The 15,913-nt window shown below is 40.4% G+C and overlaps 1 protein-coding gene across 4 annotated transcripts in view; it reads right to left on the minus strand.

The window, feature by feature from the left end:
* Positions 1–333: 333 nt before the first annotated feature.
* Positions 334–15,913, minus strand: part of atp2b2 (ATPase plasma membrane Ca2+ transporting 2) — an 85,305-nt gene continuing 69,725 nt past the window's right edge. For 3 of the 4 annotated variants that reach the window (XM_084736879.1, XM_084736869.1, XM_084736896.1), the window contains 9 exons: positions 14,297–14,476; positions 14,099–14,186; positions 13,888–13,994; positions 12,563–12,754; positions 11,062–11,275; positions 10,704–10,915; positions 10,446–10,553; positions 10,092–10,274; positions 334–4,332 (listed from right to left, as the gene is read on the minus strand). In XM_084736879.1, coding sequence (XP_084593005.1) covers positions 4,021–4,332; positions 10,092–10,274; positions 10,446–10,553; positions 10,704–10,915; positions 11,062–11,275; positions 12,563–12,754; positions 13,888–13,994; positions 14,099–14,186; positions 14,297–14,476 — 1,596 coding nt within the window. In that variant the 3' untranslated portion in view covers positions 334–4,020. Of the gene's footprint in view, positions 4,333–7,789; positions 7,883–10,091; positions 10,275–10,445; positions 10,554–10,703; positions 10,916–11,061; positions 11,276–12,562; positions 12,755–13,887; positions 13,995–14,098; positions 14,187–14,296; positions 14,477–15,913 lie in introns of all 4 variants that reach the window. The other variant, XM_084736888.1, reaches the window with a different exon arrangement.

Consider the following 15,913-nt stretch of genomic DNA (forward strand, 5'->3'; position numbering starts at 1 on the left):
CTTGTGTCTCGGGGCCTCTATAGAAGACAGTGCAGAGGGAGAGAAAAAGGGAGCAGAGCAATGGGGAATAACATGCAGCAAAAGTCCTCAGCTGGACTTGAATCACAGATGTTACGCTAACTCTACACAGTCATAAACCCCTTAGCCACCAGGATACCTCAGTTTAGCCTCATTTTAAGAGGCCATAAGGTAAAAAGGTTGGGACCCACTGGTTGGAGGTTCTGCTTTTGATCAAACTGAAATCCCCAGACATTTGCTGTCAGCAGAACCGTTTGCAACAACTCAATGAAAATAGACAAACAGTCAAAGTCAGAGTGGACACTGGTACGTGAATCACAACGAATCAGAACAGGACATGTCACACGGGGCCAGGACACACCATGCTGGGTCATGCTGCTCTGGGAGATTTATTTAGTGATTTTTCGTTTTTTTGTTTTTATTATGTTTTTCACTTGCGCTCCTGTCAGGAGTGTGGTAAATGGGACAGTCAAGCAGCAAGAGTCACAGTTCATCATCATCATCATCATCATCATCATCATCATCATCAGCATCATTATCATCATCATCACTGTCACCACCATCATTATCTTCCTCCTCATGGTATCATAATAATAATTTTCATCATCATTTAACTTTTTCCTCAAGCTAGAAAATAATTTACATCACATGTTTTTCACTGACTTTTGAGACCACAAACATTCCAGCAACACACTCTAGGATTAAGGGTGGGTAACAATCAGAAAAGCATGACTTTTTGCATAGTATTAAATGAACAAAGACATTGAGTTCTTTATTTACAATTATTGTATAGATAAAAAAAATATCATAAAAACAAGATGAACACTTAAATCACTTACCCATAAATGGCTAAGTATGCCAAAAAGTTATCTGTTGGCATTTCTCTTTTTCTTTGTTCCACAAACTGCATGCTGCTAAATACAGTACATCGAGGCAGGTGAGAGTATATTGCAAGAAGTTATCATTGATATCATCATTATCATTATCATCAGCATTATCATCATCATCATCATCGTCGGTGTCATCGTCAACATAATTATTGGTTGTTACAACACGTGTTATCATTTGGATGTAATCACGATGTTTTTGAAGTGTTTCTGACAGGAGCGGTGATTGATTAACATACAGCCAAACAGCTGCGTCGGCAGTATGACTCGTTGTGGTGGTGCATGATGGTAGATGTAGTCAGGAACAGTTCCTGTTTTCACACCAGTCCGCATGGAGTTTCATGTCCTCAGTGGACTCATTGCTGTATATTTACAAAGATTATTTTTAAACTTGTTGTCTTTGCATCCTCTTAAAGCTGAATGTCCTCCTGGATGTAAAAGTGGTTTGAGAATGTTGGCTTAAGTCTTTTTTTATTATTTATTATTGAAAATGCTGTTTTGTTTATTGTTTTTAAATTTTTTTTTACAGACAAACAAATAAATTGTCAAGTTAAAACGTTGGAAAGGAAACAAAATAAATCAACAGCTTCTTAAGCAGAATATCAGAATAGAGACTTGTTTTTTCTCAACTTAAATAAGACAGATTTTATTCAAATGGTCCATGTTTACGTTTTCAACACGCCTGAGCTGACTGGTAAAGCTTGTGCACCCTCTCCAGATGGACAGATCGACTGGGAAATGACAGAGGAGGAGGATATAAAAAAGAAAAAAGAGATGCTCGGATAAATGATTGTATATACTGTAGTAGTGTATAGGAGATTTTTTTTTAAAAGTAGAAAAACCGTCAATTTTTTCAAGTTGCATAATGAGCCTATCACGTCATGCTTGCCAATGACTTCGGTTAGTAATAGAAATAACAATAGTACAGGCTAGTTAAGTGGCCTTGTCCTTCTGAGTGCAATAAGACAGGGTAAATGTGCATTCTGTATGTAACTTCTCTCTGGTAATGTCTGATTGGTCAAAGCACAATAAATAGTTTACAACTAGTGAGTACAGTTGAGATGCTAGAGTACTGTATATTCTGTGACGGCAGGAAGACAAGCTTGGTTAAAACACACAAAAGCACATCTAGAATTACACCACAGAAGTTTTCATTCATAACCAGATAGTGCAGAAAAGGATCGTCTTTTTTTATATATAGAAAAAGAGTCAAAGCAACATTCCATTTTTGTTGTAATTTGTTTGTTTTTTTTTTTGTCAGTTTTTCCTTTTTTTTTTTTAGATGTTAAAAATGCCAACAGCTTTGTGGGGCTGCATGTGTCCCTCTGCTAGAGGAAAAGGAACCAAAAATAAATCAAAATTAAATAAAAAATAAACAACACAATATATTCCAAATTTTTAACAAAACAAAAACAAAAACAAAAATTCTGATTTCCGTGCGGCACAGATAAGCCAAATATAACTTTGTAGATTTCTTATATGACTCGATTGCAGCCTTTTTGATGGTCACACATATTTTTAAAACATCAAGTCCTTTTGAACAAGCAAGTTTTATCTAGAAGACAGTTCACTGTAAAGGTCCTGATATCAGCCTTTTGACTCGAGTCCTGACCCCCAGGCCAGTGCTGAAGCACAGAAAAAAAACACAATAAAAAAAGAGAAGAAGAAGAAGTAGTGAAAAAAGAATTAAATATTCCCCCTCTGTCACAAAAAGGAGGCCTCCGTTTAGAAAAGGCAAGCCACTCCAACTTGATTCCAACAATCATATAGCAGTAATACTAAGATTCCACATTTACTACGTATCCCATTATATTTTGGTTTCTTTTTGTTTGTCAATCCTCTAAAAATATCTACAATATTTGAAAAGATAGCAGGCAAATTCCAGCACATGGTTTTTCAGTAATAACACACCAACACAGCTCTGGTCCTTCTGAGCCCCAGCTCCACCTCTCTCCTTCTAGAAACCAGGAAGTTTATCTCTACGAGGTTGTAAACAAATTACATTCTCTTTAAGACATAAATAAGTCAAAGTATTTTTGAGCCATTGAAGCAGGAACAAGGCAACATGCCGACAAACAAAGATAAACTCTCTCTAAATATATTTATATGTATTTATATTTATAGAATATATCCCATAAATGCTATCATCATCAATATTATTTTGCGTTCCTCTTTTCCGACAGGTGCAAAACTACTGTGCAAGTTGAGCCCTACCACCTCGTTACACATTTCTGTTTATGGATGAAAGAAATTTTTACAGTCGGGTACATGTTCATGCCACACAGAAGAGGGAACTTTGCAGGCCAGGAACTCAGAGAAGCTGTCTTTAAAATAGTAGTCCGCCGCGAGGCCTAGCCCGTCACAACGAAAGAACTCCAATAAAATTAAAACCCTTTTAAATAAAACTTGGGTAATGTACATTCATGCAGGAGCAACAATAATAATAACAATAATAATCAGAATGAGAATCAGAATAATAACAATGTTTTTCAATTTAATTTAAACTATTATCAGTATTGACAATGTTATTGTTGAGGAGAGGGAGTGTTTAAGGGGAGTTTAGAGTCTGTCCTGTTTTGTGATTTTTACTCCTCAGCAGTGTCTCCCTCCTCATCGTCCTCCTCCTCCTCGCGGTGCCACTAAAGACACAGTTCGTACATAATGTGCAGCCAGCGGCACGCTAATACAGTACATGCTAACACGCATATAGTCATACACACCACCACCTTTCGCCGCCGCCACCGTACACATACAACCACAAAAGCAGGATGGCTGTGTAGGTTTTGTGGCTTTGTTGCGCTTTTTTGATTGTATGTTAAGTTTGTTTTTCTTTTCACCTTGCCATATTACTTTATTTTCTCCTTTTCAAGGAGCGGGGAGCTTTAAGAGCTCAACGTTTAAGGGGGAAAGATGGAGATTTTGCCACAGGATTTGTCCTGTGTAGGTGGTAAATGGGTTGGGGGGGTTGGAGGATGACAATCGTGCTGTACTGGGTGGAATCTTAGGGGTGACAAGGTGTAAGGTTGCAGTTAACGGTCTGGAGAAGTTGGAGGAGGCACCGCCAGAGTGCAAGGAAATGACATTAGAGGTTAAGAGCTGAGGTTTAGGATCAGGGTTAGAGGCTGGTCTCCAAGCTGTGAAGAGGACTGGCGGGGCTGGAGGAAGCGGCTGATTTACTGGTGTCGATGGTGAGGTTGATACCACTGTCGATGGCGTTGTTATTCTTGTTGGGGGACGAGGGCTGGCTGGAGTACTTCCCCCTCCTCCGAGCAGAGTCATCGTCTGTGTCGTCGATGAGGGGGATATTGGGCGTGGAGTCTTCTATCCTAAACTCGGGGTGTGTCATGAAGTTGTGGATGGATGATCTGGAGTCTGGTTTTTCCAGGCCTTCATAGAGGGAGCTACGGAATGCATTCACAACGCGGATCTGCCGTAAAAAAAAATGGAGGAAAAGAGAAGAGAAAAGGATGAGAGGTGATGCGAAAGACAAATTGGAAGGCTTGGAGGGACCCTCGGGATGAGAGGAAAGAGGGGAGTGGGAGAGAGGAGGGACAGATTGGGAGGAGAGAACCTCTCAATTGAGGTGAGGAGGAGGTGAAGGAGCAACGAGAGAGAAGGCAACTGCAGTCTGTGTTCTGCTTTCACACAAGATGACTACAGTTCACAAGTCACTCAAGTTTTGGCGTGCACTAAGAAAAGCCGTGAGGAACACAATTGTAAAAAAACAAAATCATACATTTCAAGAAAAACAAATACCAAAGCAACACAAACGCTCGTTGTAAGTATACGCTTTAGTCCAATGTGCTGTATACCTAGAAACAAGCCACGTTAATAAATGGAATGCTCACAGAAACAAATTAAAGGAGAATATCACATGCAAGTTTGAAGAAATCTGGTGGACGAGGTCAGTAAGAAGGAAGGAGGTTAGATCTGAGAGATCCAATCAGGTGGTTTAAAAACTTCTGGAGGTACCAGAGCACTGTCTGGGAAAATATCCACACAGACTCTGAATGGGACACACAAACACACGGATATAGCACAGGGTGGGTAAAGCATGGTCCCAAACAGGGCGATGGAGACAGTCGAACTCAAGCCTGCTTGAGGAGGTTGGTTCGACACGAGCATTGCAGTGTAACACTCACAACAAATTGACACATCCAAAAAAAACAAAAAAAAAAACAGTGGCATTTAGACAACAAGCAAACACAGCAGGTTATTATGAACACATGAAGTAAACAAGAGGTAAACACAAACTACATGCAACAAGACAACAGGACGGTGAAGAAGTGGACACCGGCACACAGACTGCTGACACAAAACGTGGAAGTGAATAATGAAAATAATAACTTTACTGTCAGAGGTCTGACGGTCAAAGCATGTTTTCAACTCCATGCATGTCTAAGTAAACACTCAAGTATAGGTCCCAAACATCTATGTGAACCTTTAGTGAGGATGGTCTTTGTATGTCAATTCATTCAATTTGTAGAATATAGGAAAGTGTTTAATTTGATAGATAAGAAAAGACATTATTTGAGTTTTTCACTGGACATTGTATCATGCCAGCACACTGGGGTCTATATGTCATAATGTTCCTGTTCACATAACAAAACTACTTTTGCAGGGTTATTGTGTGTAAATGTCATCCTGTTTTTAAGGATTTTTGTGAGCTGAAGCCATAAAAACTTAGTGTTGTTCATTATAGCAACATTTCACCCCAATGCTACTGAAATATAAGATCTAACAAATATTAAAATGCAACACACACAAATATGGAGTTCCACAGGGTTCCACTCTTGGACCCTTATTGTTTTCAATTTATATGCTACCACCCAGTCAGTTTATTAAAAAAATAAAATATCAGTTACCATTTCTATGCCAAAGGACACATGATTATATCTCTCTTTTGACAAAAATGTCACCAATCAATTAAACAACTCCACATGTGTATTGCAAATATCATTAACTGGATGGCATCAAATTTGTTAAGGTTAGACTCAGAAAAATCATCACAGAATTACATCTCCTCCCATTTTGGAGCCCTCTAAAAATGAGAAAAATCAGGTATTTTTTCTCTGACAATAAGTTGGATTTGAATGAATTCAATGAATTCATCTCATCCTGGTAGTACTACCACAATGCACTCTCTCTTGCTGCACGCAATGAATCCTAAATTAACTTCAGCTAATGCAAAATGCCACAGCCAGACTCATAACCAAGTCCAACAGGAAAGAAAAAATCTCTGCTTTTAAAATCACTTCACTGCCATCCAGTCTGACTTAGAATAGAAAATGTTTAATCGTCATTTTTAAGGCTCTGCAAGATATATCTTTTTTGCAGCCTAAGATTCTCTGGTAGGTCATTCCTAACCACTCCTCAGTGAATCCTTAAAACTAAAGCGGACAGGGCCTTTATTTATTTCACTGTTTGTTTTTATCGATTTTACTGTTGTACTAAAAGAGATGGTACTTTGCACTTATATTATATTATATGTAATTAATGTTAAAGTTATGCACCCCAGTGTATTGTTTTGCTTTTAAACGTTCATATTATACATTATACAGATACTGTATATACTGTAAATATTGTAGCACTGCTGCTGTTGTAGTGGCAGAGTAGGATATAAGGAGACAAAACAGATAAAGAAAAATAATAAGAGGAGCCTGTCTGGATGAGTGCATGTGACAGGATGTCTGACAAGTAACACTGATGGGGTGTCAGAAACGGGTGGGGGGTTGAATTTACGTTGCTGCTGCTGCAGAGGATCTCTGTCCGTAACTATGGCAACATGACAGTCAACTACACCGACAGTATGAAGCGACAAGACGGGATGAATTATTGGTGCAGTCCCTTTATGGTGATTCTCCTGTCCCCTCCATTCCTGGCCACAAACCCCGAGCAGAGTTTTACATCTGATTTTCATGAAGTACAGTAGATAAAGATTAGAGACAGTGTGTGTGTGTGTGTGTGTGTGTGTGTGTGTGTGTGTGTGTGTGTGTGTGTGTGTTTGTGTAAAAGAGAGAGACAGAAAGAGAAGATGGAGGTGGACAAAAGCAGAGATAATCCCTGATACTGACAGTCCTCCCTTGTGGATAGGTTTTAGTTGCACCATTTGGGATCCCCGTTTGAGAGAACATTTTGATTTTTTTTTCTCCTTTTTTCAAACTGTAGCTTCCTTTGCAGATGATGTGTCAGCTGGAGAATAGCAGGTAAAATTTGCTTCAGCTCAATTCGGTGTGATTTGCCTCATCAGTAGCAAACTCACAGATGAAATAAGACAACATTGCAACTTATACTTGAATGTTTACCCAGTCCCTTGGTGAGTTGATTGGAATTAGTTCACATTAATGTCTGTCAAGACATATAACTGGAAGGATTGGAGGATGGGATGGTGGATGGGGGGATGGATGAGCAGAGGGAGACAAACTCACAACCTGAAATGTCACGCCGTGGGTATCACCCTTAGTCCTGCGCTCCTAGCACTCTGAGGAAACAAACACACATTCGCCAATGAGAGGACAGTACACCCAAGCATGGGAGGAGATATCAAGATGAATTTGAAATCCAGTATGAACAGCAAAAAAGACAGAAGAAAGAGAGGAAATGAAGAAAGCAGATAGCAAGACAGAAAAAAAGGCGACTCTTCAGAGGTGCCAACCCCAAAATGGGGACTGTCACGGTAATTTGTTCAGAGAATAATAAACCAGACAAAATAACTTTTTCTTCATGACATGATGGCACCCCTGAAGCAAAGAGAGCAGAGAAGCAGACTGACAGAGATCTGACTCACGGCCAGTAGTGGGAGGAGCAGTAGCAGCAGTAGTGCTTGTAGGAGAGGAAAGGGCATTGGACAAGGACACGTGACTAGGACTAGAAACATTGGTTACATCCTGGGTCTGGCTGGTGGTGGATGACTGGCGTCTCAGAGCTCCCGCCCCCTGAAAGGAGGTGCCACTCTTGAAGGTGTTGACTACTTCAATCTGTGGGAGGAGAGCGGGACAGGAGAGGACAAATGGCTGCTCAAAGTGACAGAGACCAAATGGCAACACAGGTTGACTGGCTGGGTGACTTTGGTGGTAAAGGAAGTGCAAAGTGTCTCAATCATGACATGATGAGAGGGGACAGCGAAAGGTCAGGGTGTAGTATCCCCTCAACAAAATGCTGAATTTGACTCAAAGGGTTAGTTCACCCAAATTACAGTAAACATAATTTCTCCAACCTAAAAAGATTTCTGTCCCCACACAAACACAAAGGAGGTGTGTGGTTTTTCAACTGTGGTGCTCACAGCACCAAATTACATAAAAAACACAAACAGAAATCTGTCTTTCCAGAAACAAAGTCCAACCTTACTGAAGAAACAGTCATACAAAAACAACTGACAGTATATTGGGTGGATTATCCAGAGTAACTGGGACTTCATTTCTGGAAAGAGACACCACAGAACTAAATTACCATTCACCTCCTTTGCATTGGGTGCTTGGAGACAGAAATTTCAAAACCTACACAAATAAAACCAAAACTCTATACACTGCTGGATAGGCTAGGAGATAAGACAGTAAATTAGTTTGCTAATTTGGGTGATCTGAACCTTTAAAAGGCTGGCTAGTTGATCTATAGCAAACAGATGCAGCCATTTACATCACTCAGGGTATCCACTTAGTTTACTTCAGGAATTAAAGACAAACTATGGTTTAATACAACTTGGATTTTTTTTTTTCTTGTAGCATAAATAATTACTGAAATATTAGAGGCTGTTGACATTTCCAACTAAAATTACCACTTTTGCAGTTGTATGCCTCTACTAACCACTCAAGTTACAGAATTTACAGTATGTCTGTGCAGACTTATATAATGCTGTATATGAAGTGAAAACTTTGAGTATAGTATTTTTTTTTTACAGAATGGGAGTTGAGGTGCATGATTCCACTGAAAAACATTGTGTCTTGAGACAGTTTTTACAGCAGAGTACAGAGGACTGATACAGAGCAGAACATTATCTGTCACAATGAGGTTGACCTTCAACCTTTTGGATATAAACTGTCATCACCTCATCATTTTATACTATTAGACATTTGTGTTGTTGTGAATTCTTGAGTCATGTTTAAAGAAAATTCTCCCCAAGGCGTTCTTGAAATATCATATTCATGAGAATGGGATGAATGGACAGACAACCTGAAAACATAATGGCCTTGTCACCGGTGCAGAAGCATAAAAAAACTTCTGATATGGCAACAGACACAAGTGGTCAGGACGGCACTTTTGCCAGATTAGTTAAACCACCTTATTTTGCAGTAAAAGTGAAACTGAGCATGTACAACTACAGCAGGTACAACAGGTCAAATCTGAGCCAGGAAGTCTGTCTCTAACCTGTCTCTAACCTTACAATTTATGCTGTATTTTTATTTTTTTTTTTTTATAGTTTTCTTTTAAATAAATCTGACTGTTTGTTTGGGACTGGTTTGATCATGTGTCTGCTCTTGCTTGTTGGTGAATACAGTGTTATCACAAACATTCAAACTGGTGGCTGGAGCTCTGATGAGTTGAAATAAACCATAGTTTCCCTTTAAATACAGAAAACCTGGATTTCTACTGTCTCTCAACCATGTTCGGCTGCTTTTGTAGGATACTGGTCCGTGGTATCATGTTGTGGGATAGCTTCACCCTGGACCATCAGTGAAACATCAGTGAGATGAAATCAAATCCAACACACAGGCCAGACTGTCTGGAGTATCACAGTGATAACGGTGTGCAGAGTTGGTCACAGTGAGAACAATTCAGCGACTATGTCCAGTTGTTTTAAACCCCGAGGTTTCCTCCCAAAGGTCCACACTGGTGATCGCCTCAGTCCAGCGAGAGAAAGCTGCATCTTCATGTACCTAAATAAATCATCTTCAGATAAAATTACTATATGGCTGTTACTGACTAAAGTGGTGCGACTTCCTACTGAAAACTGATTGTATGACAAAAACAGACAGACAAAAAAGTCACATATGTAATTTAATCTTGTTTGGTATTAACTTCTTCTCAATTGATTAAACAAGACCTTCCATTTCTATTACTAAGTAAAGATACAAGAATTTTTAAAATCTTTCTTTCACCCAGAATCAATCCAGCAAAATCTCTCTTCGAAATGAAACAGCTAATTTCAACATGCGAACTGAGTCTCTCATGCTTTTGTCGTGTCCTCACCTGAGTCTGAATGCGGTTGAGACCTCTGAACCAGAGGATCTGTCCTCTCCTCAGCTCCCTCTCTGCGTGGTCGATCTCCTCATTCTCCTCATTCACATCCTCCTCTGGTAACTCATCCTTCTGAGTTAACTGGCCTGCTCTCCGCAGGAAGCGCAACCTGCTATTGGGTATGGTGGCTATCACCTGACCCGGAGCGAAGACAGAGCAGAGAGTCAAACGACAAAGTGACACGTTTACAGTACAGAAAAGATACACTGAGGAAAAGAGTGAAAACAAGGTGAACTGGTATAAAGCAAGAAAACATGTACGGTGGGAAAAAAGAAAGACAGAGAAACAGATGAGCTTGCATGTTACCTGTCCCCAGACAAGCTCTCCCAGCCCGAGGAAAACGCACCACATCCACTTTTCCAGGTCGAGAGGTTGACAGCTGAATGGCTTCCCTCCAAACTGCACAATCACAATCTACACAGAGCAAAGAGAAGAAAGAAAACGACGTTCACATGTGCCTTTAAAAAAAGTTTTGTCCAAATTATTTTGACGCACCATATCAAAAGTATGACGATAACCAACCAAAAATAAACCATTAAGTAAAACCAACTTTCATCAGCTTACCTGCACAGCAAATGTGCCAAAGACAATAGAGCAGAATATGGGGTTCCTGAAGATGCCGTCGAAGACGTTCCTCTCTCCGTGGATTTTGCGGGCGTTTATCTCGTTAAAGAGCTGCATCATGACGAAGGTGTTGAAGATGATGGTGTAGTGCTCAGACGGAGGAGAGTGGAGAGGAGCATTACGGCCGCTGTCAATGTCAAAGATCTGCTCACCTATAAGAGAAGAACAGGACGGGTAGAACAGGTAAAAAAACGGACATATAGTCAGTAGGATGTGATTAACACTGAGGCCATATTGTGTTGTTTCATTAAGATGCAGAACTCATACTGTATCACAGAGCAGAAAATGTAGTGCGTACCGACAAAGAGGAGTGTGAAGATGATGACGAGCTGATAGACTCCATGTCCAAGGATGTTCTTTGTCATGGTGCTGGAGATGAGAGGCTTGTTGCGACCATATGGCTTCCTCTTCAGCAGAGACTCTGTGGGAGGTTCTGTCGCCAGGGCCAGAGATGCAAAAGTATCCATGATCAGGTTCACCCACAACATCTGCACAGCCTTCAGGGGAGAGTCCTGGCAAAACACAACAGAAACTGTGATTAAGAACTAATAACCTCAATACTAACTAGTAACTTAAAAAGAGTAACTAAAAGCCAGTATTTTTGCTGCTGTAACTGATGCTTTTTCCACACGTGAATTTCATCACATTCCATATAAACCATAGTTTTGCTTGTTTTGTTAAATAATTGAGGAAGAATGCATTTATGGTTATACTGCTAATATAACCCACACAGAAACCAAGGCTTCCCCTTGCACTTACTCCTGTTTTAAAGGACTTTTGTGGGACTGTCAGTCAGAAGAGGTGCACCCCAACAAGCCAGGACAATCTCAAAAGCAGAGCATGAAAATGTTTTCCAGCCACAGATGAACACATTATGAATGTATCACTAATTATTTAAAATATTTCTATCTGTAATTTTGCTTCAAAGGGAAAAGTTTGCACTTTTCATTTGGATGTCCAGTTAGTGTTGATAAATATAGTCATATTAACCAAGAAAGCTGCAGATACAGATGCAGGGGGAACAACAGATTTTGCAGCAGGAGAACTCTGCTTTCTTTGTCGATATAATAAGACCTGAGGAATTTATTGCTTCAACTGACTACATTTAACATCATCACTGACTGGACACCCACATGAAAAGTGCTAAATTTTTCCCTTTAAGAATCTATTTTCCATCATAAGGTAAATGTCTGCAGAGCTTATGAGGAAAAGATGGTCACCACTTCAGTGAGCACAACTAAACAAAACTGCTGGAATAATCACAGTAAAATGTGACCATCACAATTCTTCACTGGCCTTTTTATTGTGATTGTTGTCACCCTGAGCAGTCTTCAAACGAGCTACTTCTTCACTTCTACAAGTATAATGCAATTTGCATCCATGGCAAACATTTTACAGAGGCAGCAACATTCACAAAATGAAAAATAAAAAAAGTATATTTTCCCTAACAAGCATTATTTTCTATGGTTGGCAGTAGACATCTATATTTATTTATTCATTTATTTTTTTTGTTAAATATCATTAATTAGTGTTAAGCATCAATGTGTAATATGATACTGTATGTACTGTATATGTGCTTTATTGTGACGGTATGCTGAGTTGGTTCTTATTTTGTGGGGTTTTTTTTAATGACACGCAGTCTGATGACTTGCTGTAGAATTTTCATTGTAGTCGATCAGTATTTACCTGTAGGAATGTGATGTTACATACATGAAAATTGTTCATCTCTCCCACCCCCACACAGATACAATCCAATCACATGCCCACACACACACTCACACACACCCTGCTGCTCTGACCTGTGTGATGCAGGCGCCAGTGAAAGCCACTATGACGGCCACAACGTTGACAGTAAGCTGGAACTGAAGAAACTTGGAGATGCTGTCGTAGACGTTTCGGCCCCACATCACTGCCTTGACAATGCTGCTGAAGTTGTCATCGGTCAGAATGATATCCGACGCCTCTTTGGCCACATCTGTACCAGCAATACCCTAGTGCAGAAAAGGTGCAGTCAGACAGAAACTAGGTGTGCTGGAACACAGCTATGGTGATTCCGCATTTGCTGATCATCTATTTCATCATACTGCACTGCATTCCACTGTGTGGTTTGTTGACAGGATGGTCCATATTTATGGGAGCAGCAGGACACCCTTCATGCTGAGTGAGTTACAGGACAAGCGGCAATGTGCAGCATCGCCATAAACATATTTGGACAATCTTGCCCTCTGCAGCTGTGATCGAAAAGAATGCTACAGTGTGTTCCATTCAATTAACCCATGTAGTTTCAGCAGGATTGAAGTATCAGCCTGAGGCGATGTCTTCCCAACAGAGGCGATGCAAACCAACAAAAGTTATGTTTACATTCAGTGTTACTCATCAAAAGGCAGTGTGTGTATCCTTAAGCCCTGACAAGTATGATCAATGCATTTTCCTCTTCATTAAACATTTATAAAGGTGACTTTGTTCTAAACCTGTATTGTACTTCCATGTTCATTAACTTTGGTGCATAACTAAAACCTGCAGATCAACTGAAAAGCACTAGAACCACTGGCAGGAATGTGCCTTGTGTCACCCGTGTTCCACTTTTGTGCTGATGTGCGGCCAAACGAAAGGGGACCCACACTAATTATAAAGAACGATACAGAGCGCTATTAGAGATCAAACACTTTACAGGATACCTTTAACTACCAGCTACAACTGCATCGGACACACCTCTGTCAACCCCTAGTCTGCTGTAACAGCACATGCTGTGATTCAGAGTGTGTGAGTAGTTCACAAGTTTCAAAGTCAAAATACAGACCTAAAAGTGAAGGTCTCAAGGTTAAAATGTCCTGTTTCTGACACTCCTGGTGGTGGTAGTACAAATTTAACTTCACCAAACCCACTAGTGTATGGAAAAGTGCATATTACTGCAGAGTTATTGTGTGAGGTCTGAAATCCACTAGGGGGAGCTCCTCATCTACACAGCCAGAGGCAGAGTGCCTGAGAAGAGCCCCCACATACTGCAGAGGTGAAGAAGATATCCGCAGATGTTGACTGAGATCAATCATAAAAGAAAGCAAGCAAGGCAAAAAAAAAGAAGAAAAAGATGCAAAACAGAGAAAAGGAAATGGGGTTTGCTCACCATGGCAAAACCGACATCAGCTTTCTTTAGTGCAGGTCCATCATTGGTTCCATCTCCTGTCACAGCCACCACCTGCCTCTGGTCTACCATGGTACTGTCAATAATGCCTGTTAAACACACACACACATACACACACGTAAAGAAAGCAGAACATGCAGCAGTGCGCACATATTTCAGCAGTAATAAATATGTAATAGTGGAACCACTTCACCTTTAACGAGTGTGTGTTTGTCAGTTGGGGAGGATCTGGCCAGTACTCGCAGTTTAGGCCAAACTTTGTCAATACGCTCCTGCTCCACCTGGACGCACACAGAAGTAAACGGACAGGTGGTTATGATTTAGGTACAGGAGAGGTAACTTTCCTCCTGAGCGCAGCTTCTCTTACTCTGTGGCTCACTAGTTACTGTACCTCTCCTTTCTCGTTGCGGATCCTCCTGTTGAACTCTTTGCCATCGATGCAGAGGAAGTCCTCTCCGGGATGGATGATACCGCACTTGATGGCTATGGCCCTAGCTGTGTTTATGTTGTCTCCTGTCACCATGCGCACTGTAATACCGGCACGTTGGCATTTCTGGATAGCATCGGGCACCTGAAGAGTGACGCACAAACACATGAGCCAAATGATTTGGGACAGCAGACATACATATAAGGTAATGTGTACAGATAAGCGACGCACAAATTACTTAAACATGTGAAAACAGATTTTTTGGACCTCTTGGAGGCAATGCTGTAAATCCAACATTGAAAGATTGTCACTCTTTAAGTTGATATGGTGAACTTGTTAGCTACTTATTTACACATCCAGCAGTCACAGGGCAACATGAGCAATAATGAGTAGTCCTGTTGCCAGGCCACTTGATGAATACAAGCAAATATTCACTCTCCTGTTTTGGTCTTCACTAAATCCTGAGACTGCTGTTAAATGCCCCACTATGTTTACCAGCTCGTCACTAACTTCGTCAGACTGCCATTTGGTGCTGGGTAGGTAACATCCAGTCAGTCTATTACAGAATGAATGTGATGAGACTGAACCAAAACAGTAAAGTTGTGGGCTGGAAAATCAAATCAAAACAATGAGCTGAAGAACACTATAAAGATCTGTAGAGCTGAGAAGAACTGCAGAGTTGGTGCTGGTTCTATTTGAGCAACCCCTTTCACATACAAGCAGTGATACATCGTTAATGTGAAGATATTGATTACAGCTGATTTAAGAACATATCAGTAGCAACAATACTGCTTTCTTTGACAGGCAAAACACACATACAGATACACAAAACAAACTTAACTCCATTATACTTATTTTATTCATTATAAATTATTCCATGGCCTTTGTCCCTTTTAATTAACAAGATATATAATGACGCATTTTATTTGAACTCTTTTTGTTCCAGATAGTAGTCTAGAGAGAATAACTGGGCGATATTACTGTATGGAGATTGATTTGCAGTGAACCTCGGTAGAAAAAGCAGAGTATTAATTCAGAAACACATCTTCTTCCTGACAAAGGTCAGTGTGGGCGAGCACTGCTCTCCAAACCCACACATAAACAAACGCGTGCACACATACAGTAACTGCAACTCACATCCATTTGCACATACACACAGGTCAGGGACTTTCTCTTTATTTTTCTCTCTGACACACACATGCACACAGACACATGCAGTACGGAGGCAGGAATATGCACACTCTCCACTTCACACTCACAGACACTGCACATACACTTGGGAACATACTTGTACTCACCAACACACATGCAAAGTACAACACAGGATGGAAGACCAAATGAATCCACCACCACAATGTGATACGTTGGCCATTAAACTGTCAAATCAAGCCGCTCATGCGTGTAAAACATGAAGGATTTGACTCATTTAAAGGGAGTGGATTACAAAGTAAATCTTTCCAGTGGAGGAGGGCAGGTCTTTAATGACACATCTTATAATTCTCTTGTATGGCTCATCATAGATAGCTTTAAATTGAGACCATATGTGGTGTAGTTTTTGCACAACAGCTGCCGCAAGTGAAA

This window comes from Lutjanus erythropterus, chromosome 2 (assembly GCF_056507025.1).
Source record: "Lutjanus erythropterus isolate fLutEry1 chromosome 2, fLutEry1.hap2, whole genome shotgun sequence".
Lineage (NCBI taxonomy): Eukaryota > Metazoa > Chordata > Actinopteri > Lutjaniformes > Lutjanidae > Lutjanus > Lutjanus erythropterus.